This window comes from Glossina fuscipes, unplaced genomic scaffold (assembly GCF_014805625.2).
Source record: "Glossina fuscipes isolate IAEA_lab_2018 unplaced genomic scaffold, Yale_Gfus_2 61646, whole genome shotgun sequence".
Taxonomy (NCBI): Eukaryota; Metazoa; Arthropoda; class Insecta; order Diptera; family Glossinidae; genus Glossina; species Glossina fuscipes.
In genome coordinates this window covers 529,400-556,784 of record NW_024003855.1, presented here as the reverse complement: position 1 = coordinate 556,784, position 27,385 = coordinate 529,400, and the positions used below count along the sequence as shown (strand labels likewise).

Genomic DNA, 27,385 nt, shown 5'->3' with positions numbered 1-27,385 from the left:
CGATCCGAGAAACAAAAAAATCTTTGACATAAAACACAGTTTTAATGAAAAATTCCTATGTTACAACAAATATAGTTATAATCAAGTACTAACGCAATTCGTAATGGTAAAGAACAACAGCAGAAAAGACGCCTTTACGATAATATATATATACGGTTGTATCTATGAGTGGTGGCACTTTGCTGCAGTGACGTTTTAACGCAGCCTAGACAGCGACATGTGGTAGGATTTATCACTGTATCCATGAGAAGATCATTGCCAGTAGCAAGACACTTGAGGAACACCCCCGCAAGTTTAAAGAAGTCTATTCAGTTCGGTGCTGCGAATTTTGTAAGAAAATTGGGTAGATATGAGTTTCTCAAAGAAGAATCAAATACTTATCATTATCAATAATCGGGAGATTAAGACCATTACGGATGAAATTGCTATTATAAATGGCACGCCACCGTTCAAAAAACTTTGGTTATCATGTAGATGGTATTATTGTAAAGAGAACTTGTCCCAAAACCTGCAGACATTTCTAGATGTCCAGCAAACTTGTCGAAAACTTTAATTCTCGGAAATGAACAAGCAGATCTTGGATGACATTTCACCAAAGACAGTTGCCTGCCTTGGCTTGTCTGCACTTAATTAATATTTTCGCACTACAACCAGACAGTCTGCTAACAAAACAGTCGAACATTGAGAAGAGACTAATCGCTAATCGCCTGGCTGAGGAAAGTCAGGCGAGGTCAACGTTGGCCACATAATATCATTAAGTAACCCACTATAATGTGACTTGCTTACCGGTTTCATTACGATTATACTAACCTCGTGAATCCAAGCAAACGCTATATTTAGCCCAACACTGCAACAAAGTGCGTCTTCTGAGCCGATGGCTCACAACGAAGCCAGTTCAAGTTAACGTTCCCAGAACACGCTTAAGAAACAGGTGCATATATATAATCGCACATACGAATTTGCAAACTCATAACGTACGTGTCCATTGATTGTTAGCCTTTAATGTAGTATGAAGTCTGATTAAAAAATATTTTTTAGAATTCCTGCGATTGGAAACAATGAAAAAGGAGAAAATCACGTCATTGTGTTAATAGAAGTCTAAACAGAAACAAATGTAAGTTTTTAATTAAAAGCAATCAAACGTTTTAATTGCACATCTTGCTGAGCTAGTCCTCTATTGCGTAATATTGTATATTTAATATGCTCCGAAGAAACTTTCGACCTGTTTGTCAATGTATTTAATGCACGGTAGACAAAGAATAAAAAATATACTCTTTTCCGTTTTGGTAAAAATTTGTACCCTAATAGTTATCTTGGCTATAAAACATATTCCATTTTAAAGCTTATAACAGAACTTTGAGGTGAAAATAAGAGTGTCGGATGAGCTGAACGGATTTAATACGCATTTATTTTTTTGGTGCACATTGCAGGTTAATTAAGAAACGGGAAACGCGTATTCGTAAAAAATTCTTATACGACAGGAACATGCGTGCATATATAAGACAGAACATTTTGTTAGGGGGTATACTCATTTTTTTCCATAATATATGTACCACCCAAAAGAAAGCTTCAGGGACCCTATAAAGTATATATATTCTCGATCAGTGGCAAAGGGCAAAGCTTTCAAGTAGGAACTTGGCAACAACATAGCTGATTCAATTTGCGAAACGAAAACTACCCTAAATTCATTAGTTGGTTTTCAAAAGGATCTAACTGTAGATAGGGAAAAATCCATTTTAATGATTGTGCTCCGAAACAAGACGATTGAAATTTAAAGAGCAGTAACTAATAAATAACTCTAGCAAAAACCTTACAGAATCCCCTTGTGAGGTAACAGGTCCATTATAATTGATCCATTATCGACGAAGGCATGGTGAAACAAAGATATAGAAGTTTTAATAACGCATACCAATATAACGCTTTTGAGCTCATTAACAAACAAACGGACAGATCAAGTAAGTGGTAATGATCATTGAACATTTTACCCATTACCCAAAACGGATTAAACAAATCATAGTTGGCACGGCATTAGGATAGGTGCAAGAACAGAAAATGTGTTGAGACGCTACTGGAGATGTGAATATCAATAAGTTCTAATAAAGCCAGCGAATAAACATTTCTTTTTCCTAGCTGAAAGAGGAAGGTTACGTCTTTTTTCGAGTGTAGGCAATAAAGAAATGAGCTTCAATCTATTATTATACGGTGGAAGAGAAAGGGCAGGATCTCATCCCAAATCTCGCAAAGCAAACATCAAAAAAACCCGTTGAATATACTCTTTAGCTAGGAAGCCAAACTACCGGCAAGTTGGTCTAACTAGAGATGTACATCCGAAGATTTAGACAGTTGAACGACATCACGAATCAAAGCGGCATGTTTCATGTAGAGAGAAACATCTGTGTTTCAAGAAATATGCAAACAGGAAAGGAAGGAAAGTCTACTGAAATGACAATTAAAACAACACCCCTTGTTCGATTTATTCTACCCTCCTAAAAATATAAAAGTTACATAGAAAAAACATATATATATACGATATTAGAATATATGCCAGAAATACTTGTGCTCACTTGATATGTTTGAAAGCAATAGAATATTTGCTTTTTGATTATTCCGTTCTTGGATGTTTTTACTTTTGGTATTTTCGTTTGAACTTTTTTTTTAATAAAAATATTATCTGTATTTTTGGAGAATTAATGTTATTTTTCTATATGTGTAGCTATATACTGCCAAAACTAGTTTTGTTATATATATTCTATATATTTGCTTCTATATATATATATATATATATTTCTCATATCATTGTTTTTATTGTTTTTAAAAGAAAAAAATTGTTATAATTGCTTCCAATTTCTACATTTTGATTGACTTTGTTCCAAATATCATTTAAAAAAATAAAGGAAGCACGAATCCACACGACACCAACCCCTTTAATTCACACTTCAATCACGTCTCTTGTATGACTTCTTCTGGTTAATATTGACATGCATATTTCATATGCACTTCTATTCTATTTAATTCAAATGTTTATTTTCAATATGCGTATTTTTACAGTGTGTTCCACGTGTATTTTCACAAATTTTAACATTTCCCAGGAAGAGGTCACCTGAGGATCAAAATCGAATATTGATGAAATTGGAAATAATTATAAGAATTTCTTTTTTTTTTTGAATAATAATAATAACAACAATCGAAAATATTTGTATATATTCACACTATATAGTGGCAATTTAATACCTCATAACTGCTCGAGTGAAGTTCATCGCGTCCAGAGTTCATGTTAGATTACGATCTTTGTTTTCTTCTTCCGTTATATCCTTGGAATTTTTTTTCGCTTGCCACTCCTTGTTTGTGATTCTCAATTTACATTTACAAGATTTTCGCAGCGCTCGTCGATGATAACAGTAGAATACTCGCCAAAGTGCTCATTTACAAACTAATTAATAGCGGAACTAAGGGAAAAGTTGTAGAATATGATGGAAAATATTTTGGTTAACATATATTGTACCAATTCTTCTCAATAAACGTATCTTTCAAGTGAAAAAATGATTTAAATATATGCAAGAACCCAACATATTGTAGGCGGTACTATAATAAAATATTAAGAAGGAGATAATATAATGTATTATGATATACTCTAACATGTGATTGTATATTGTAACAATTTTTACAGATCCAACCTTGTTTGAGATAAGTTTATTATTTCATTGGTTAAAAAAAAAACAAAGAAAAAATTATTGACACTGAAAAGATTTTGGTGAAAAAACTGCAACCAATTTCAGGGGGTAAGAGGAACAGGGAAAAAAGTAAAAAAAAAAAAGATGTTGCCCTTTATTTCGCTGGATTTTTCATTTTCGAGAGTAGCGAGTGAAAATTCTGTAAAACATAAATAACAGCGGAAATTAGTAAAAAGTTTTATTAAAAATCATATTTACAAGTAATAAGACATGAACCAAAAATTTGAGCGTTTTCCAAAAAAGTTACGTCTAAAAGAGGCTTTGAAATTCGGGTATACGTGGGAATTGCAAAAGAAAAAGATATATGTAAATAACATTTTTTTCTTAATGTCAAATATCGTAAATAAATGTCCTAAAAGAAAGAAATTGATAGCGATTATTAAAAACTTGCTGATTTGCTAATATTTATGTTTGGAAGGCGCGAAAAGAAAAATTGAAGAAATTTATTTCCATTGTTCGGATTGTCAATTGCACACTGCAAAAAACTTTTGGACGCCATATTTGGAGATAAAGAAAGAGGTCGTTGCGAAAACTTTTATTAAACAATAAGATGCTAGTTTATCATGGAACAAAAAGCAATCATACATATTTATCATACAAAATTGATAAGAAAGTCCACATTCATACATAATAGAGTGATCATAAATTTGTGAAGTGAGTGGAAATGATAAAGTATAAAGTTATGTGCATATACATATATTTGAAAATCATAAATAGAATGCATAAAAATCACGTTAAGTGATCAGAAGTATTTTTAGCCGAATGCTGATGATAAAATAAATATACTCGTGATTGCTATATTGCTATATGTAAAAATTCTTAAATCCATGGTTAAAATTTGCAAGAAAAACTTTTTTGAAAATTTGGGGTATTTGTAGTAAGCGGCAAAATAGAATTATGTAAAAGAGAAAATGGAAACGCAAAATTATGTACAGTTGAGGAATTTGTGTGATAATTATAATATATGCATTAATAAATTGTTAATTATCTTATATCGCACACATATGCTCATAGTGCGTTGTCTTGCCCATATATCTTACACAAAATCAGCAATTCTGTTTATTTCAGTTTATTTGCCTTCTTGCTATCATTACGTTTGTTTTTTAATGACATATTCAAGACATGGACTCTCACATAAGAATCTTGCTATGCAAATTTTGCTAGCGAAATGTTTCGTCTTATACATATAAGGTTTTTTTTGTCACCAAATATTTAGATATAATCAATTACATACGAAGATTTACTTCGTGGAGTCTTCCCTGAGACCAGCGTACCAAAATGACCGTTTTTTTTTAAATCTGTACATGCCTGTGGCGCCACTAGAATTAAATCTTGTTGTCACTCTCATATTTTGGTCAATTTCACCCTTTTTTGCAAAGAGCTTTTGCTTCGGTTTTGTTTTTGTTTCTTTATAACGTTAGTTTTTTCAGGAAAATAAATGTTGTGTGAATTTTCTTTCTTTTAAATTACTAACTTTTTTATCAGAATTCTTCTCATGATTCTATTGATCCACGATGTGGTACAAATCACATCGCACATTTCAAGCAGGTTTAATTAGTCAAAACTGAGCTCAATATGTTGAAATTTGACATGACGTTTTATTTTGTATCCACATCGCTTTAAAAAAAAAAGACATACCGTTGTCTGTTACTAAAATGACATCTGAATAATCCTTGCAACTTTCAGGAGAGGTTTTATTAATTGTACAATTAATCAGAACGCTACTGACTTTCCGCATTGATTGCCTAACATTGCGTGAAACATAAAACCAGGAGTTTGTTAAGTAATCTATCAATTTATCAATTGATTGACAAAGGCTCAATGCATGAATGGATAAAAAGCATAACATCGTACAAAGGTAAGGTTTCCAAAAAGTCACGAAGATTTTTCAAATTTCGATTCGCGAATAGAGAAAATAATGTATCTACTGAGGTTAATTGATAGGATTAAGTAGTCGCTGTTAGAAAAAACTTGTTAGAATGGTGAGCAGAAATTCTTCGAATAGAATCTCTGACCTTGCAGAAAGTTCTTACAAAATATATGTTTCAAAAAGTTCTGATTTTAATGTATCTTTCGCAAAGTTTGAAATAAGTCCCACCTTTATACGATCAAGCAGGCGATGATTCAGCAATTCCATTTGACGTTGTCGATATTCGTTTTGCTTTAATCGAGATACTTCGTGTTTTAAGCACTTTATGTAGTCTACTGAACTCTTCAAAATTGTTCCTTTGTTAGGTCTAGTATCTCGAACTACTTCGTAGTATGGATCATTTGTTTTGGGTAGTAATGTGCCCAGCTCTTTGATTCGATCATTTATATTAAAACGACGCCGGCGCTCAACTGCAAAATATATAAAAATTTACAGTCTCATTTAAAAAATACCTACGTTTTTGCAGCTAAAATATAGCTAAAGCTTAGTTTGGAAAATGCCAAAACTTACTCATGTTATGATTATCCTTCTTTTGGCGATCTTTCGCTAAGGCATTTGCTTCTAGCTCGGCGATCGAGTTTTGCTCCTGCTTTATTCCCATATGAATGGAATAACTATTTAAAAACTTTGGTCTGTCATTTAAATGGTTTGATTCTGAATATAATACATCTTCAAAATCTAAGTCTGCCTGAAATTTAAATGAAATATAAAACATAGATTACTACCAGAGTCGTGTTAGGCTTATTTATTATGCATATTTTGGAAGTGTGTAACAAATGTGTATTTTTCATTCTTTTAAGTGGTATTGCGATAGGAAATGCCTCGCTATAATAACAATAGTATTTTTAATATAAATTATTTATTGATGTTTTATATTTGCATCCGTATTTTCTGCACAATTGTGCTTCAATGTGTCCAAATAACTGATCTCTTCAATATCATTTGACATCTCGCCAAATTCTTTCAAGCTTTTGTAGAATGCATTTTGTTGATCGGTGAGTACAATAGATCCTTTAGGTCGCTACACGACCTCTCTGCGTTACAATACATAACCTTACAACACAACACAATTTCAGCAAATACTATATTCCGATCACCTTCTTTTGATGTTATCAATGCTTCATCGACAAATCATTTATATAGATCAAAAGAAGTATGAAGGATAATATACTCGCTGTGGCAAACCAATATGAATTGAACTTGGATAACTAGATTTCATAAGTTTTTTTTGTTTTCTACCGATGAATAGAAATTATGCCAACTGCGCCGATTACACTTAATTCCTCCACTAACCTAGTTCTGTTACTTATTTGTCTGTCAATTGTTTTTTTTTTTTTGTGTTTTTTTATTTACGCCATTTTTTAAGTTAAACAATACTACGTTAAAAACGTTTTTACAAGATTGCCTTTGGATACCGATTTTTGAAGGATTATAATAATTCCTTTTTTCCAGCAGATAAGAAGAGTCTGGCCATTAAATACCCTACATCATTTCAGCGATTACACTTATTCATTCGTTGAGGTAGTAATACACCAAAAATGACACATTATTTTTCTGCAGAAGCGTACTTTTCATGGATTCTCATTCTTTTTATGTAAAATTACTATCATGAACAAGTTTTGACCATAAAATATTAACAACTAGCTCTTTTTTATCATAAAAGTTAAATTTTCTGATAATCCTTATAAGCGGTGATAACCAAATAATAGACCTATTGATCCTATTGATATGATCCAAATTTCGTAGGGTTGACTTATTTGTCCATTTACTATTATGAACCAATTTTCCTTTCGAAACTCAAAATTTCGAAAACTATACTGTTTTACCTTAAACAATTTAGTCTTCCTTCATAGGAACGGTTATATGAACGCGGTTCGACAAATCGTCCTAGCCGAACCAAATTTTCATACTAATTGAGAAAGTTGGGGTACTATTACTCAGTTTGCTGAAAAATCTTGAATATTGTAATTCTTTTCATATAACGACTTCCTAAAATACGGTGTTAGGTGTTGAGTGGTCGAAGAAGTGGACTGATCCTATAGCGTTGGTGCTTGGGTCAAAGAGCGTAACGTAAAATGCCTTTTGTGATTTTACGCTTGTTTACTGAACTTTGTGATTAAGTTCGTTCCGCTGTATTATAATTTTTAGGATAGTATAGGTCTTATTTTCAATTATTAGGAAATATATTTTGAATTGTTTACAGGAACTTATATTTACTAATATTCTCCGTTTGAATATTATAATTCAACTCTCTTGACTCGACAATGCTTTCTGCAAGTATGCTGCTTATACACACTTTTACAAGCAACATTTTTTTGTTGATCCCTTTTTACGCTAAATTTTGTATTAATTGTTATTAATTTTTTCGCCAGTCATTAGCTGCTTGGGTTAGCTAAAGCATCATGAATATGTCTTTCTTTGAAATTTGGCTTTTTAGAAAATCTACTATACACAAACCATCAAACGTAGGATTTTCGAAACATTATAAAGGCGTATCCGAAATTTTAGTGTGATTAAATAAGTAAAAATGTTCTAAGTATTAATTGAAAGTATCCAAGTATCGCCAGAAAGCAAGATAATAAAAGTCTTTAATATAAAAATATACTCAGGCGACAAAAATTCCCTTAATATCCTCTTGAATCTTCGTGATAAAAGTTTGGGGGTTTACGATAAATCGAATTTTTGTAGTTGTGATTTGTATGTTTAAGTGACTTGTCAATGTGCTTACTTATGAATAACGGTTTATCGCTCAAAGGTTCTACATCATTGACATCACAGTCATTATCTTTAAATCGTTCAAAGCAAAACCGACAACTAAAATATGATGGAGCAACATCACCATAAGCTCCTAAAAGTGTTTGATCGGCTTCGTCCGAAGATTTCTTCAAATCAAACAAACAAAGTGATTGATGTCGAAAATGCAATTTTGAGCTCCCCACGATTATACTGAATAAGTAATACAGCACCTTCAATAAATTTTACATTAACTTGAGTGATCATTTTTACTCAAATTACTCTATTGGTATTAGAATCATCAGCAGCCGTAACTCAACCATATGTATTCGTAGTATTAAAAACCTTATATCCTAAAGAAGTAAATTAATGTTGATATATTTAATTCACCCTTTTCATATAATAGACTATAGTATATGACCACTAACAGATTCAGTTGAAGCTGTAAAAATAGTTTCAAGTTTAGTAAAATTATTTCACCAATACAATATATTTATTTTAGGAAATTTAATTGTAATTTTAAATGTTTATCTCTGATGACGTGATGTATATGACTTCCAATCACCAGGTCTTTTAATTGGTATAATTTTTGTTATTTTCTTAATATGATGTACTATTAATTTCATTCGCCTGAGTGGCCGAGTAGGCAAGAGTCTCGACTAGCAACTCAATGGACGTCGGGTCAAATCTCAAGTGCGGTAGAGTTTCTAATCAAAGCCGAAAGCCTTATCTGCGTTTAAGACTTTAGTCTTAGAATTTATTCTCTGGCTAAATTCATATTAATAATAATAATTAATAATAATTATTCATTTCAATTATTGAAATATTTTTATCTTCAATTTTGTGTTTAATTTTATCTATTTGCTCGGAAAAAAATATCACCTTTTGAATGTGGATTTGATCCTAAATCTTCTTCACGTCTTTGTGTGTCTTTATAATTTTTTTTACTTACTATCATTTTTCTTACTTTCTAGGCAGAATTTCTTTAATTTCACCTATTGTTATCATTGTAAAAATACTAAATCTATTTTGTTGAACTTTTTCCTCTATTCTTTTTATTACTATATTATTATTAGATTTATATCATGAATGAAGTCAAGAAATATTAAATTGATCTAAATAATAGGGTTGTAATCAAACTAACAATTAATTTGTATTAAAAAAATATTGATTATTCAAGCTACCTTGAATATAAAGCGATTTATTGCTATTAATTTTGACCTAATTATAGGCAAAATTATCTTTACCCTTGAAATCAAACAGAGCTATATCATTGTTAAGGATAAAATATAGAATTAAAGATTTATGAAGCTTAAGTAAAGGCTGCTAACTTTTAATGGTTAAATATCATTCATACTTCCATAGTTATAGGGAAGATTTTATTAGTATCAATAATATTAAATGAAAAGCTGTTATTTTATGTAGAGATACGTCAAATTATCGAATTTAACCGACGTGTTTATTAATAACTTTATGGTTTTTACCAATAGATGTTGCTGATTAAAATACACGCAAACACATATTATTTATAAATAAAAAAATTCCTCTTCATATATCGTTCATGTAAAGTTATATTCAAGAAACAATCTCCTTTTGAACGTTCGAATAAGAACAAGTAAAAAAGTTATATTCGTTATATAAAGTGACCAAATCTCGAATAGCCACCACCTTTAAAATCTTTGGCTCCCCATGCTATTGCTTATTGTCATAAAAAAGTGAATGGGGTAAAATTTTTCTTTCACCTCACTAAAAGATATTGCCAAGAGAAAATAATTTACGTCGTGACATCAACCATAATTCCATTATCCAACTAAAAGTACTTGATGTGCCTATCGCTTGAATTATGAAGAAAAAAATTAATTCACCATATCGTGGTGTTTACCATATTTATTTTAAAATTAACGCATTTTTAGGTAGATAATATGTGTTCATTTTAGGAATGTACAAAACAAATTTAAATATTCTGTCTTTTTTGCTTTATGATTAAAAAGCATTAAACTTCAAAAAAGTGAAAGCAAGAAAGTTTAATGACTTCCAAGTTTGTATGGGTATAGCCGATTTTTTCCGCTTTTTTAAACAATAAGTAGAGTTTTTTGTAAAAAAATGTGGAAAATTTCAGACCTCTATTTTTTATAAATTTTTGTTTGGAAAAACAGGGTTGCTGTCAGTTTGCGTTTCACTGCGGGCTTGTGCTCCGATCAAAATGACCCATATTCAATATCAGTCTGCGTGCAAATGCTCCTATTATATACTACTTCTACTAAATTTGAAGTCGCTGAAGTTGACTTCAAGAGAGTCTCAACAACACACAGACACGCAGATCTACAGACGTAGCCTAATCGATCCAGAATTTCGTGCTATGCATATACTTTGTAGGGTCTTTGAACCTGAACTGAAAATGAATCATACATATATATACATATATATCTACTTCGTTACGTTAAGTTACAAAACATTGTATTAATTAAAAATGTGACGAATAAAAAGAGAAGATAACAAAAAGCTGGCGTCGTTGATAACGCTGGAGCGATGTCTACACGCCGCTGCTGTTGATAATGTTAATAGTGATGACGACCATGCAAAAATACTAAAGATATATATTATATTTTTGTATACATGAAAATAATTGTTCTTTTCTTTATTACTATTTCAAAGACATTTCGTTAACTATTTTTCTGTCTCTTTGAGTTTCTCCTTTTTCCTTCCTTGTTTGCGTTTTAGTCAGTTTCAACATAAAGTAACGGTTAAACACATTTGTAAAATTAATGGCTTTCAAATTTCGACTAAATACCAATTCCTATTAAGAACATTTCTCATCTTCTTCTTCCTTATTCGACAATGACGTCATAAACAGGTAAAAATATGATCGTCTCGAATTTTAGAAGCACCCAATTTCACACGTATTCTACTTGTTTATTCACTCCGCTCATTCTGTTTCGGAAATTGTGTGCTTTGTTTCATACGCATTTTAACTTACGTTACAAATATTATATTTTATAATTGGACTTTCCTTTTTGTTCCATGCAATTAATTATATAAATTGTTATACTAATTATTAGCCACTTATGAAATATAATTAAAATAGTGTTAAAAAAATTTCTCTTCTCAGAGATATATTTCGTTTTACTAATTGGTAGTGCAAGTTGCTTGCTTATGAGAAAGCGAGTACAGTATTTTAAACTATGATATTTTAACCAAACTTTTTCTCTTTAAGATGATAAAGGCAGAATCGCAAAAAAAGACTTCTTTACAAGAAACAGCAAAAGGCCACAATATTAATACATTTTATTTAAAAAGCATATGTGCAATAAAACAAGAGCAGTAAACAAAAAGAACAACGAAATGGTATGCCATTCACGATTTCGTCTGAACACTAATGTTTATGTAAAGCCTTTAGAAAACCGCACATACTTCAATTTTCATATCTTTATTCCATACATCATTTTTATTTTTCAAAAAAACAAAAGCAGAATTTATCTCCTTTTTTGATGAAGTACAGTATGTCACGTACTTGTGAACGGAAGGTGAGAGATCCACACAATCGTTATTTTATTAACTTCTGTTTTTGGCCATTCTTTTATTTGCGATCTATGAATTTTTATATGAAAATAACACATTCAATTTTCATTTCTCAACAACATATTCAGTTTTCTGTTTACACTAACCTTTCGACCGTCATGCCAAAACAGCACTCTCAATCTTTGTAAAGACGTCGATTTACACGGAAAATGGAATATCACACAGAGCACACTCAGTGTGTGACAAGAATAGAGTTCAAAAGTTGTTTGCGATTTAACGTCAGTGGTCGATTCATATTTGATGTAGGAAAAAATTGATATCGGCTTAAATTACTAGTATAGAAAAGCTAAAAACATTAAATTTAAGAAGGGTTTGGAATAAGAGTTATTTATTCGAACGTAAGTAGAACCAACGGTTTAAGGCTGCTAAGAACATATAAGATAATAAGAATAGGTTAATTGGGGAAATGAAGATTAGAACCAAAAAATTTCCAGAGCAAGCGATAGTATTTTTTTCGTGTGTGTATTCAGTTTATGACTGTCTATGACGACTGTGGTTGGTAGTAGTATTAAAAACCGACGAATCAAAAAATTCTTTTCTGGAAAAGTGGCGGCCGAAGAGCTTTAAAAACGTTCATTTCAGATAAATAATTTGAAGGACCCATCTGCAATACAAAGTAAACTAAGATCGCCTTGCGTCTTCAAAAGCAAGAACAAATGCCTTTTTTTCTCCTTACTCATAAACTCTTAGGAATGCAGCGACGAAGATTGGTGTGCACGTTCTGATATATAATATACGTGTGCGAAGACGGAAACTTATTCAACATTTGGTCAAAACGTTCATATTCTTTATGAACTCTTATTGTCTTTATAAATATTTATTGTTTGGTTTATAAGAAATGTGGTGCAAAATTTAAAATATTGACGACTTACAGGAATATATATATAACAACTGCGGAAACAAGGATTTATCAAACACATCAATATAATTTGTCAAATAATACATTATAGATAAATACAGATAAATATGATCGCCCACGCTTAATCAAACGTTTATATCCGTCTATGCTATGCTATAAATTTTAATAAATCACCAACTCGTCGTCACGGTTGAATGATATAAACACTCCCTTATGTTCCGTGAAATATTCTTGATAAGGTTTTGCACGTCTAATTCTTGTACAGCCGACATTTGGTTTTTTACACAGAGGAACTACAGATAAATGGCGGGACACATCCATTTTCGCTGCCTAAAATTAATTTATTTATTTGTGTTTTTCTGACATTTAGTATAAACTTTTGAATGTACTTACTTGCTTCGTTCATATTAGCGGTGTTTTCGTCGCACTCTACGTAGAATCTGCAGTAGAAATTCAATTCTATATAGAATTCATTCAATGACATTGGTTTTTGCTTTACGGATAAAAGCAGTCAACTTAATCGTACATAATTAATAGGTGTGTGTTTGCATGTTTACGAAAATAAAGGCAAAGAGTGCGACGAAAACATCACTATTTCAATGAGTAAATGTATGTATAGTTTTCTTTTCCAGTTAGTTGAATGTTTACTTTCTTCTTCTTTGCAGTCATTGGAATATATATTATTATTCACGACGGTGTTACAAATGTAATGCTGAGCAATGTTTCGATGGGAAAGCGTTCGGATAATATGAAAGGAAACGATGCTATCGAAATTGGCTTTTGTAGTGCTACACAACAATAGCTGCAAGGTGCTCACTTGCGACGGAAACGAAAGTTGATATTTATTTTCCTTTGCTTTACGTAAGACTATCACAATCACTTTCGTTGCTATTACCCATGATGAAAGGAAAAGTAGAAAAGGAAGTAAATCTATATTTGTATCAACTTGTGGTTGTCGAAATCCCAAAAATAGCAGCTGATTCTTCCGTCAAATAAAATAAATTGCAAAGTTAATTAGGTTTTAAAGTTGCAGTGCAGCAAACAGAAATTTCTAAGTTATCTAAACTTTTAAATAAAAATAAAAAAACACAATCTGTAAAACAACTACTAACATAGCAGCCACAGTTGGTATTAAACATTCTAAAAGGTTGTAAACTAAAATCAACCAAAGCACAAATAAATAAAGGGAAGTAAGAAGCTTACATTCGGCTGGGGCCGAATCTTGTGTGACCATCACCGTCTTCTGTGATATCCCCATTTTTCAACACTCTGTCTTTTTTTACGTTACAATAAACAAAAAACTTTAAAAAAGCGAAAAATAATTACAATGTTATCGATTATAACCCTCTGTATGTTTGGCTGACTTCTTCATTTTTTGACATAAATAATGAAGTCCCCAATAAAATAAATTTAGGATATTCTAGTCTTCAATCTCTTATAATTTATGAGTAATGAGTCAAAACAGAGTTGTTTTCAGTCTTTGCATTACTGTGGCGGTTTCGTTTGACTTATTTGGTTCAATTTCATTGCTAACCGCCTCCAAGAAGTTTTTACGATCACGACAGTGTGAGAAACATGGAACACGCAGACACCTAGACGGATGAAGATGGCTAGATCGATTCAGGATGTAACACTCACGAAGAATATATATATTGCTTCCTTTTGAATGCTGCAGACAATATGGCAAAGCGTAATTTCAGTGCAAAGCTTGTCTTAAATAATACGTAGCTCCTTTTCCTTGTTCTTGAATTTTTAAGACTTGGTTAAATCACAATTGCTTTTAGTTGAAATTTTTTATGAAAGTTATGCGAGAGAAACAATCGACAAAACATGCGTAATTAATACATATTAAAACATTACAAATTTATTAGTTTTGTTTCGTTTCATTCATATTTTTTGTAAACGCTACTTTATAACAAAATAATTGTGAAAACTCTTCTTGAAAATATGTAGTTTTAAGGCAAATATGCTTATAGCGTAAGCTATTTGATTTTCGTTTAGTTTGACAAATATGATGGAAAGTTTTTATCAGCTGTCGTGCATACGTGAAATAAAAAATAAAAACTAAGAGTTATCCTACAATGCGGAATGCTGATACGCATGGCAAGCCAAGCCGACAAACAGAGCGGAAAGCTAACTTTGAGATATCTGTTTTCATTATTCGTTATTTTTTTACTTTATTGCCTTTATTTATTGTGGGCGTCTCATCCATGGCGCTGCCGAACTAAACAAAACTAAGTGTAACTAAACGCCGATCGGGAAGGCACATTTTTAGCACTCTCCTGATTTAAGCTGTTGAAAGTAATTGAATATAAACCAATGAGTGCAATATCATTAACAAAGCTGTTGGATATGACAAAGAAACAGCTTAACTCAACACACTAACAAGTTTTATGTATATACAAGCATTAAGCAACGCATGCTATTTTCTATTAGGTCCTAAAATATTTATCCTGGAAAGTTAACTGCTACAAAGATAAAAAAACGTAATGTTATCACGATTAAGTACAGATTAAAAGAAATCAGACGTATAAGAATAAATAAATACATAAAAAATTATTGGAACCATTACATACAACGAACGCCATTCGTCCGGAACGGTATGTATTGCTTTCATAAGTGTTTTATCTTTTATCAGCTGTCTAATGAAAAGGAAACTAAGCTCATGCCTTCGCGCATTACTCTATATTTAGTATTAGTATATAGTATATTTAGTAACGCACCCTCATCAAATTAAGGAAGATGCAATATGGCGCTAATATAGCGTTTTCGTTGCAAAGAAAAGCATGATTATCTTGTTCGTACATTTTAATGTTTATCGCACAATTTACTGAACTATTTTAAATCGCTTTTTACTTAAATTCATTGCACAGCAAATCCTTTTAAATGTACGTTCATTTTAATTACAAAAATACATCCGATTAATTTACTAACATCGGCAAGAAGTCCAAGCACAAATATAGCAATGAAGAGGGCGAGGACAACGCGGCAAGGACAACGCAGGCACTAACAAAAGCAATATCAGTAACATCAAAGACTTCCTGCCTGGTCGCCCTAAAATAGGGCAATCCAAACTGTGATTATACTCTACGTCTCTAATTCGAGCAGACATTTTTAACATCATAACCTACAACGTAGACCGTCCGAATGAGTGGAGTCGCCACTGTCTTCATCCCTCATTCTAATACACAGTCCGTCAAACAGACTCGTTGTTACCACCTTTGACCTACACCGCCAGTCAAGGCAAATGGTTCCGGCACCACTTAGTATGAGCGCCTCCAACAATAATTATAATTATGACACTATTTCAGTTATAATAAACAGTTCTTGTATCACAGCCAGCGTATATACATCAGTCACCCACCTGCAAGACCCTTTCCCACGTTAATGTTTACATATTTATCTACAAGAGCCACCCTCTACTATCTGCGCCAAAAACTCACTTGTTACCGTCAGCATAACAAGCACTTTCTTCAGTTTCGTCCATAATGCTGTTCATCCTTATTGTGTGTACTTACCGACACAACAGAAAGATCCGCTGACATAGTTGTTGTTGATACTGACTTCCTCGCCAGACATGTGACATGAAAACATGCTTACCCAACATTTGTACCAAGTAGTGGAACGTCACTTCTTTTCTTTGCTGCCACAAGTAAGTAACGACGCCGTTGATCCGCAACATATCGTTCTTACCGTCACTTTAGACATAATCAACTAGTCATCATTGTATACGCAGTTGCGGCATACATCATCAACTTATATATGCATAATACAGTAGACTATTATTTTAATATTTGTATAGCTAACCCATAAATTGTTCTCTGTTACCATTTAATCCTTCCTTATTATCATATACATGTTGCTTTCCAACTTTACTACTATGCAATCGCTCCTCATTATTTCATAGACTTCGTTCTCCAGCTAATTGCTATATAATCTACTGTTGTTGTCGTATTCATTTCGTTTCCTTAATCGTAAACTCTTGTTCCGAGTCTATACAGGAGCTGTTAGCATGCACTATTAATACACTCGCGTTTAACATATTCAAAATTTTCGAATTCTCAACCATTATTTCCCTTTCGCACATGTGCATTCTAATTAAGCGACACACACATACCTTCATAAATCAATAATTTAATACCTTAATCATTGTTATTACGTATACCTTAAACATGTACTAAAGCATTTCTAAACTATTTTTTGAATGTTGGAAAATTTCTGATGTCATGCTATGCGATGTCATTAATCGTCTTCTCTTCTAGGCTAAGTTGCATGCTCATAATTTCCAAACAGCTCATATATCTTCTAAAGAGGAAACGAGCATATTTATTTGCCTGCTTAAACTGTGCATACATTTTCAAGCAGTCCTAATCTTCCCATACTCAGCCCCTTTGTTGTATGTAGACAATTTCGTTCTTATGAAAATGTACTTATGAAAGTCAAACTAAGCAGTTCGGCTATTAATCTTAAATTAAATGAATATTTTTATTAGAGGCGTAAATTGTTGATACTTTCCTAAGTAGCTATAATCATATTCTATGCTCAACCTAACTACTACGTTTTAATCATCTTTGTTTTGATGCCAAAACGGGTTTTCGAAATTCTCACTCGTCAATTCTAGCCCAGGCTTATACATTTCAAACACTCGATGCATTCATTATGTTTTAGCTAATTGATCATTGTGGCTGTCTTCAGCTGGTTGAATGTACTCATTCTCATGATTTTCCTAATAATACCATTATTATTACAATTTATTTAAACCAAAAGAATAGGTTCTACGACTAAAAGTAGGATGGGCACCAGCAACTAAGACCTTCAGCTCACATCATTGTTATCGAGCTGCCCATATCACAGATTATCAGACCACCACCTTGGGTTCCTCATAGGATAACCTAGAACTTCTTTAATAGACAGAGTGGATAGCGTCCATGAAGAAATTTTGAGTTGCAGAGACTATACAACCCATAACATTTACTTGGATAGGTAGGAGGCTATTCCTAAAGTGAAGCCAGATAGGAAGAGACTACTACGCCAACACTCTGCATTCCTCTCGCAACCGTACTGAACCGCCTTCATACATAGGGCCATAGCTTAAGGAACTACAAGTCACTTCTAAAGCACAACATCCGTCCTTTTACAAAACAAGTAAGTCGAGAAAAACCGCGAAACCAAGTATTTCCGTGCGCCGAGAGCTAATATATAAGTAAAGTGACTGTGATCGCCGTGCTGATTTCGTTTCCCTTGCTTTTTATGCTCTACACCATTTGTTCGAATGTATGCAACACTCAAAAGGACTTTAGCTGGAACCACTTTTATTATATCTAAGCTTGTGTGTCCACCTGCCTTTCTTGTTTACTTGTATTCAAACTACAAGCCGCAATTTGTACGATATTTTGATGAAATTTGGTACTCTGGTGTGTTCTGCTCCAAGAACGAAAATTTTTGAATATAGTTCGAATCGGACCACATTTTTGATCACTTGTCACATGAATCCTTATTTTAAGAGGTTATGGATATGTTGTTGCACGGCATTTAACGGTAGATCCTGCCCTACTATAATATTTTTACTATTTTAGTGCGGAAATTATAAGGTCAATTGCGATCTTCCGCAATTATTTGAGCCTACTTAATAGTTTCATATCGTCTTCTCTTCATTTCGTCGGTTTTATAAATTTTCTTGGCACAGCTGAAATGCCTTGACTTATGACCCTTCTATATATACCCATTTCAAAAGGAGACCCCATGTCTACTCAGTCAATAATAATACCCTACACTACATGTGGTACACGATATATTAACTTAGTGCGGTCGTATGTAACATGCAAAATGGTTTAAGATAGACTCACCTTTTAATATATCGATCGATTCAGTATTATAATCTGAATTGATCTAAGCCTGCCTGTCCGCTTGCATGTCTGTCAGTCTGCTCGTCTGTCCATCTGATATCCGTCCATGTAAATTTGTGTTAAAGCTACAGGTCGCAATTTTTGAGATGGAAGAGATTTTGAGACGCAAGTTCGTGATGAAAATGGGCGAAGTCGGTCAAATGACGTGCCCACAGCACCACGTAAACTGAGAACATCTCTGTGTTTCAAAAGAAACGAAAAATTGGTTTTTTGCTCATTACACATAAATTATAGCAAATAAGTGTACAAAAACTTCAACACATATTCTATGGGCGACTTTGTAGCGTTTGCGTACAAAAATTTAAAGAAACGGCTACGCCTATTTAATAATATAGTATATTAAAATTTAATTGTTTTTCAATACCTTCATAAGGCGCAGAAACAAGCTTCAAAAGCCCCATAAAGTATATAAATTTTTGGCCAGTTTCAAATTTGGAATGCACCTAAAAATATCTACCTATTCGTCTGTCCATGCGTTTGTCTCCGCAACTTTTTAATATATTTCATAACCATTCTTCTGTTAGCGAAGATCTTGTTTACAAATTTGTAAAAGAATTTTGAATTGGTTTAAACTTTTCAAAGGACACGCCTATAACGCCCATGTATCTCTACGACAAAACCTTTTATTTTGAAAATAGAAGAAATCAAATGCGCCGACTGTATATTATACAGCGGGAAAATTTTGCTCCTTTACTTCTTTTGTCTATTTTAGGATTACGGTGATGGGTATAAAAGATTCGATCCGACCGAATTTGATCTTCTTACTTGTTTTTTAAGTCTCGAATTAAAAACATAACAAGCAGTCTAAATTAACGACTCTGCCTTATGCATGTTTAACCACTGAAAAAGTAACTTACAAACATTTATTACTCTAACCTAAAACAAACGCTATTCAACCGACTTAGGAATAGATATAGCAAAAGCAAATAGTATATTCACTTCCATACGAAGTTTACGTTTAATTGGGCAATCCTTCGACAACGATAGCAGTCGGTGTCCTACTGCAAATGCAAAATTAACCCAATTTGAAACTTATTACATTTTTAGTTGATAATTACTTGTCTTCAGTTTATTTATCTACCGTGATAATTAGGCCGCCACCTAAAAACATTGCCAACATTAATTAATAGAATATGATAACAGCGTTACGTGAAACCGTCTTTCTTGCTATCCTCGACAGCGTCGTCTGTGTTATTAATTGGTGGATTTCTATATATGCAGTGGCAGGTGGATAATAACTGCTCCGCTTTATTTGATTTGAAAAGGTACTTGCTGACCATAAGTATATTATGATTTGATGTATAGACTTATGGTTTGATGTATTAAGCTTATGTGAACGTTTCTTTCCAATGTCAAGGTAAACGAGGAGCGAAAATGTGAGCGCCTTATTTTAAAACACCCTTATATAAATATATATATATATATTATATATATTACATGTCCAGCTTCTCTGGACAACGTAGTTAACACCGCTATAAAAGTTAGGACTGTTCTTATCATTAGTACGGTCACCAATTTGTTAGAGTTTACTTGTCATGTTTTGAAGGCTTTTTCTAGTGGCTCTCTCACTGATGTAATATCTATTGATTTAAGCAAAGCACTTGATTTGGTTAACCATAACCTACTTATTTTTAAGCCCCAAACCTCTGGCTTCTCTTTCTATTTGTTGAAATGGTTATCTGCATAATAGATTATTCAGAATTTTGTTAAACTTCATTACCTCGGATGAATTCCCCGTGACATCTGGCGTACCTCAAGGCAGCCACTTAGACCCATCTTATTTAATTTATACTTTATTGACTTGCCCTCGGTGGTTAAATCGAGCTAGATCTTAATGTACGCTGATAACGTGAAACTGTTTCCTTCCTTCTCTGTAGAATCGCAATCACATCAGCTTCAAAGTGACTTGAATAATGGTTGCATGGTGCTCTTTGAATCTTCTGAAACTAAATCTAAATTAATGTAAGAAGCTTTCTTTCTCAAGAAGAAAGTCAGTCATTACTCAGTATTTCATAGATTCGCATAAGTTGGAGTACGTCGATTCGATCACAGATTTAGACGTTCTATTTGACCATAGGCTAAGTTTTAACTTGCATTTCGAGCTCTCGTTAAGCAGAGCTAGGTTCGCGCTTGGTTTTATAAAAAGGTGGTCCAAAGACTTGATCATCCTTACATTACGAAAAGTCTGTACATGTGTTTGGTTAGTCCCATACTCGAGTAGTTTCCTTCATATAGGTGCTACGTAGATTTAATTGAATCTGTTCAAAGGCAATTCTTGCTGTTTGCCCTTAGGATTTTGGGTTGGGACCCGATTGCCTCCCTTCCCCCCTAAGAAAATAGGCTGCTTCTATTATCCTTACCTTCACTTGAGAAACGTAGATTTGTTCTTGGGGTTTCCTTCTTAATTAAAGTAATAAATAATACAATTGACTCGCCCGCATTACTCTAGGCACTTTATCTTGATTAAGCTTAGTCAATGTAAACACAATTATGGGGGGTTTAACCCGTTCAGAGTTGCTTGTAGAAATCTAAATGATGTCTATCACATATTCTCATTATCAGATGCTTTAAAGTCTATTAAAGCAGCTTTGCTTAATATGCGCGATTTAGCTATGTCGTACTTAAACTATTATTTCATTCTTAATATCTCATTTTTTATTTAAAATAATATTGTTGTTATCGTGTTGGTTGCCAACCTTACGCATGTTTGCAATGGTTTAGGTGTTCACTAGCAACCAGGATCTATTCTTGTTGCGGGTGTGCTTCTGTGCCAGCTGTGTACATGCTTTTGTTTTCTTTTTTTTTCTCTCTCTTTTTGTTTATATATACATGAATTATTGTTTTTAACTTTATAATTTATATTTAAACTTTGCTATTATTATTCTTCTTTTTTTCTCCCTTTTTGTAGCATACTAGTTTTAAAACAATTAGCATAAGATTTTCTATTAAGATGCACTGAATTCGACTGTAATTTTTTTTAGTTGAATTTCATGTTTAAACGGGTAAAGAAATATATATACAGTGAAAGCTCCTTATTCGCGTTTCCTTTATTCGCGGTTTCACTATTCGTGGATTAAAAAAATGCGACCCAATTCCCATATTCGCGGCTGTAAACTTGAAACTATGCGTCCAAACGTAAAAGTGACATTTTTACTTCCCAACACGACGGCTTTGCTTCAACCTATGGACCAAGGAATAATCCAGGCCTTTAAACTCTATTACATTAGACGAATCTTCAAAATCATAAAGGATAATATGGAATGTAATTATGATATGAATGTTATGGAATGCTGGAAGAAATTTGACGTAGCAAAATGCATCGTAAACATAAGAGAATCATTGGAAGAACTGAAACCATACACATTGAAGTCATGCTAGAAAAAACTGTGGCCTGCCCTGACTGGGGAAAATGACGAAGAATCTGTGAAAGTTCAAACTTTGACTGCAAACATAGTCGAAATCGCGAATGGAATACGATTCATAACTTGGCTTCAGGGAGGAACCTAATAGGACGTCAACATTATACTAAGCAAGAAAATAAGGCTAGTTGGCAGTCAAATCTTGAGCTTTGTAACCGGACAATGACTGTTATGCGTTCTAAAAAGAAAAATTCTATTCTAAAATTGTCTCTAATACGAACTCAGAAAATACGTGAATCATTTAGTACCCAAAATGCTGCCAATGATGCATATTTGCTATTGAGCCTTGATGTCAATGCGCTCAATAACTGCTTTGTGCAAAACCAACTTCAGAATCCACATATCGATCGTGGAATTTCTCGATCATTCAGCGGGCCAACTTCTTACTCTTTTTCTAATATTAATAAAATGGATCTGTCAAGAACAGTTTAAGTTAGTTAAATCGATTGATATAGCGGTCGACGGAGTTTGTGTTAAGTTATTTAAGCTAATATTTTCATATATTAGTTTGGGGAAAAAGAAATCCATTATTTTTATATGAACTTCAGGACTTTATTTAACATGCTTCGGATTGTCCGATTTGGGTCAAATATGCACCGTTTTGTTGTATGATTTGTTGCCATTTTAAAGGTAACTTCAAAATGCCTCTCTCATAGAAGTCCTGGTCTCTATTTGCAAAAAACTCTAGTAGTCGATTTTCACAATTCTCCGTAGATTCCAATTTTTTATCATTAAAGAAATTTTGCAATGCAAGAAAAAGATGATAATCGCTTGGTGCCAAATCCGGACTGTATGGCGGATGCATTAAAACTTCCCAACCAAGCTCCCGAAGTTTCTGGCGAGTCACTGTAGATGTGTGTGGCCTAGCGTTGTCCTGGTGGAACACGACACCTCTCCTGTTGGCCAATTCTGGCCGTTTCTGGTCAATCGCTATCTTCAAACGGTCCAGTTGTTGACAGTAGAGAGCAGAATTTAGCGTTTGGCCATATGGAAGCAACTCATAATAAATAATCCCCTTCCAGTCCCACCAAATGCATAGCAAAACCTTCCTGGCCGTTTGAGGTGCTTCACCGCTCTTTGACCACGATCGTTTTCGCACAGGGTTATCGTATGTGATCCATTTCTCATCTCCAGTCACCATCCGTTTAAGAAATGGGTCTATCTCATTCCGTTTGGCCAAGGCTTCGTAGATGGAAATTCGATCCATCATGTTTTTTTCTGTTAATTGGTGTGGCACCCAAACATCGAACTTCTTTTTGAACCCAGCTTTGTGTAAATGGTTTAAAACTGTTTTATGGTCGATTTTTAGCTCCTGGGCGATGTTACGACTGCTAACATGCCGGTCAACTTCGATCATTTCTCCGATTTTATCGACATTTTCGACGACCGGCCTACCTGTGCGAGGTGCATCTTTAACATCAAAAATTCCTGAACGGAATCTACGAAACCAAAATTGCACATAATTGGCTGTTACAGTATCGGAACCATAAACACCATTCACAATTTTAGCCGCCTGGCTTGCATTTTCGCCTTTGTCAAAGAAAAACTGTAAAATGTACCGAATTTTCTCTTTGTTCACTTCCATTTTTAACACGCTGTAACTCACAACTGAATGCACCAAACAAAAAACAGCAAAAGAATTTTTTTTACTGCGAAATGTACGGAATGTAAATGTACAGTATCGGAAATTGTTTGATCGATACTTTACGAGAAATCTATCAGTGCAGCCATCTACCGAAAAAATAATGGATTTCTTTTTCCCCAAACTAATATATTTGACTGTTTGTTCCATTTTGTGAATATTAATCATACTACCTCAAAATTTTCTAAAGAGTGGAAAGTTGCCAAATCAATATGGAAACGTGAATACTCCCTATGATCGGACAATTCAAAATCAATTAACATCCTTCTACTCTTTCCTAAAATTATTGAATGTATCATGAAACAGCAAATCAAACAGTGTTATTATGATCAGGACGGCATTCATGATTGTAAGATTAGACTTCGTACTCGCAGTAATACATCTGATCTCTTCATTTCTATTACTAAATTAATTAGCGAAAATCATAATCAGCATAAAATCTCAATAATTATGTCTTTACAGATTTGGAAGGTTTTCGGTAAACTCCCTCACAGGTAACTTATTCAAAAGCTCTTTGACAATTTTAGCGTCTCTAGGGGCATGTAATGTTATGCAATCTTGTCTACTCAGCCACAAGCAACTAGCTTCTATTAACACTGTTTACTCTGAAACTCAGGACTATCTTAAGGCTTAGTTGTAAGTCGCATGATGTTTAATCTCTTCACAAACAACTTTACCGAAACAACAGACAGTTTAGTTTAGATAGTTTAATTAGGGTTATGGTTCTTGTGTCGATCGAAGTGTGCCAAAAAAAAATAAATAAATAAATAAACAAAAAAAAAAAGTAAAGAAAAACAACAACAAATGACACATTTCAAAAACATTTGGTTACAGACTAATTAAATAACATAAATAAAAAATGCAAATCGTTGCATTTTTGCTTTCATTAGTTATGCTTATTACTGCTGTTCATAATAATTTATGCTGATTTAGAATTTATATTGTAAACATTTATGTTACGTACTTTTAAGCTAAACTATGAATAAGAAAATTGGTAAAATTCGTATTATTAGGTACGTTGCCAAGTTTAAGCTTTGACAAATTCAAGAGCGTTGGACGCATTGCAGGCAAGAGAGGCAGGACAAAAATCTGATGCAATTATTTGGGACTATATGTAAAATGGATCCATAGGGCATCTCTTTGAGTCTTTAGATGAGATTTATAAGAAATCTATATCACACATAGGTTTGCTTTATACATTTCATCATAGCCCACCACATGGTAGCAAGGGAGGATTCCACTTCTAACCGGAACACCCGTTCCTCATATATTATTACAACATATTCATTTTGCATTGAAAATTACATTGAGCTATCATATAAGCAACAAAATTCATCGATCAATTACATAAATGGTGAATAATTCCTATTTGCCGACGCAACACAAAAAAAAAAAAACAAAAAATGTAAACCTAAGCTAGCGGTTTCATAGCAATAATCTCACAAATATATTCCGCAAGAAAATCAGGAGGGTAATCATGAAAGCAGTGATTGTCGCCAAATGCGCTGTCTGGGTTAAGTCAAATCTGGTGACAATAAAATCGTCGCTGAGAACGAATTTGCATTAGTATTGAGCATAAACCAAGAAAAGTTACCATAAATCTCTCTTCTAGGATTCCGTCTGTAGGAAACCAGCTGCAGAAGAGAAATATAGGCAGCTATTAGAAAATGAATTAATTTTCTTTTTGAAAACTAAACTGTTTGCGAAATTAGATTTGTGAATAATTTTGTGAGTTGGAAAGAAAAACAAAATAATTAATTTGATAAAACTGTATGCAATTTTTTTTTTTTTAATATCGAGCCAATTCACACAAGTTATCGTAACTTTTTTTTATGTTCGTTCATTAAAGGGAAGAACAAAGCCAACCGCGACGCACAACTGGCGCTGTCCCAAAAGGACTAAGTAAACTGTTCTTATCCGCCGAGTAGCCGAAGGCGAGGAGAGTGCGGTAGAATTTTTAATAAAAGCCGATAGCCTTAGATGCTAGTGCTTTTAAGAGTTTATTCTTAGGATTTATTTCTCTGGCGAAATTAATAATAGTAGTAATAATAATAATAAAGTGTTCTTATATTTGCAAACGACGTATATGTATACGTTATGTATATGTGATATTGTTGTACGTAGACTTAAGCAGAAGTTTTGCGTTTCGAAAACTTTAAATTCTATCCTAAGAAAAAGTGGAATGAGTGCCAATATGAGGAGTACATATATGCCGTCAGTGTTGCACTTAGCCATGTCTTTGCAGTTGTTTGCTTCAGGAAGTTACCGATGGCTGACCTGTTGCGACTATATAGCTGGTTATCAACTGTTGTATCAGAGGTGTTACAAGAGTTGGAAACAAAACATACACAACGATGTGGTTTTATCAGAAGTTTAGTGTTCCTGGCAGTGAACTTTTTGTTTAACAATAAACGATCGTTTTTAATTTTTACTACTGTCATTGGATGGCAGAGGAAAATCAAGAAGTTCTAATTATTTGAAAAGGAAAACAAAGCCTAACCGATTCTCTTTAGATTCGCAACCATCAAATAAAAATCAAGGCTGCCAATTTCAAGTTTCCCGCATCTTCCCATGATTCGCAGTCTGGAAAACCATTGAACTGGGCATGATAGCAATGCTTGACAGCTCGGTTGAAAAAAACATTGAAGCGCCAAAAAACTACATCTTTCTAAAAGAAGAGCACAAAGAAATCCATCACAAGGCAAGGAACATTGTGGAAAGATGCATTGGTATGCATAAAGGGTAGTATTAAAGTATTTAGTATTTTCGTATTTCGAGAATCTAACTACAGGAAGAAGGAAAGAGTTGCTACATTCCAACGAAGCTCGGAAGAATTGTGTAGCGCTGCAAAACGTTTGCCCCTACTACAAAGTTGAAACAGATTATTTGAATATTTGTACGGAGGCACCCTAATTGAGGTAGTTGGGTGAGGAAGTAAGTTAGAGAATTGCAGCCACAAATCTTATACACTTTATAAAAATCTTAAAATTATAAATAATTTTTAAAGTTATAATTTGAACAAAAAGGTACATAGAAATTAAAGAAAAAGTTATTGATTGCCCTATATGCGTTGCTTATACAAAGCAAACAAATTGAAATTTGCTCTCATTTTTTAGGCCACTCTCAGTCACTAACGCATTGTAATGGAAAGTTTGATATGTTGAGCTGCTTCGCGATAATCGAATGATCCCCCTTTCAAAACAAAAAAACGAACAAAGCGATAATCACAAAGGCATTCACTTCTTTTCATGGTATCCCCTAGGGTAGTGATTGTGTGTCATTAGTTAACGAGTTAGCTCTCACTTCAACGACGTAATTTGAAAGTCATTCAGCTTTGCATTGTGTAAAGCTTTCGGGATTGGACGTTTATTTTCAAAAAAACAAAGGGAAGATAACAGGAAATTCTTAGTACACGCAGTATCGAAATCGTACAAACCCAACATTTTTAATGAAATAAAATAAAGTGGTAAAATAAGCATTTTTCACAAAACAAATGAAAAATTGTAAATAATGAGTTGCATCGCTTTGCGAGTCGGTGCCACATAACATTTGCCCAAAGACAAGGAAATTCCGAAAATTGCAATGA

General features: G+C 33.3%; 1 protein-coding gene across 4 annotated transcripts in view; it reads right to left on the bottom strand.

Annotated features, from left to right (window-relative positions):
* Positions 1 to 842: 842 nt before the first annotated feature.
* Positions 843 to 27,385, bottom strand: part of LOC119643782 (microphthalmia-associated transcription factor) — a 97,019-nt gene continuing 70,476 nt past the window's right edge. For 2 of the 4 annotated variants that reach the window (XM_038043252.1, XM_038043249.1), the window contains exons 5-7: positions 6,172 to 6,349; positions 5,830 to 6,071; positions 3,811 to 3,870 (exon numbers count right to left, since the gene is read on the bottom strand). In XM_038043252.1, the coding sequence (XP_037899180.1) occupies positions 3,826 to 3,870; positions 5,830 to 6,071; positions 6,172 to 6,349 (465 nt within the window). In that variant the 3' untranslated portion in view covers positions 3,811 to 3,825. Of the gene's footprint in view, positions 1,044 to 3,231; positions 3,447 to 3,810; positions 3,871 to 5,829; positions 6,072 to 6,171; positions 6,350 to 27,385 lie in introns of those variants that run through there. The other 2 variants (XM_038043251.1, XM_038043250.1) reach the window with 2 other exon arrangements.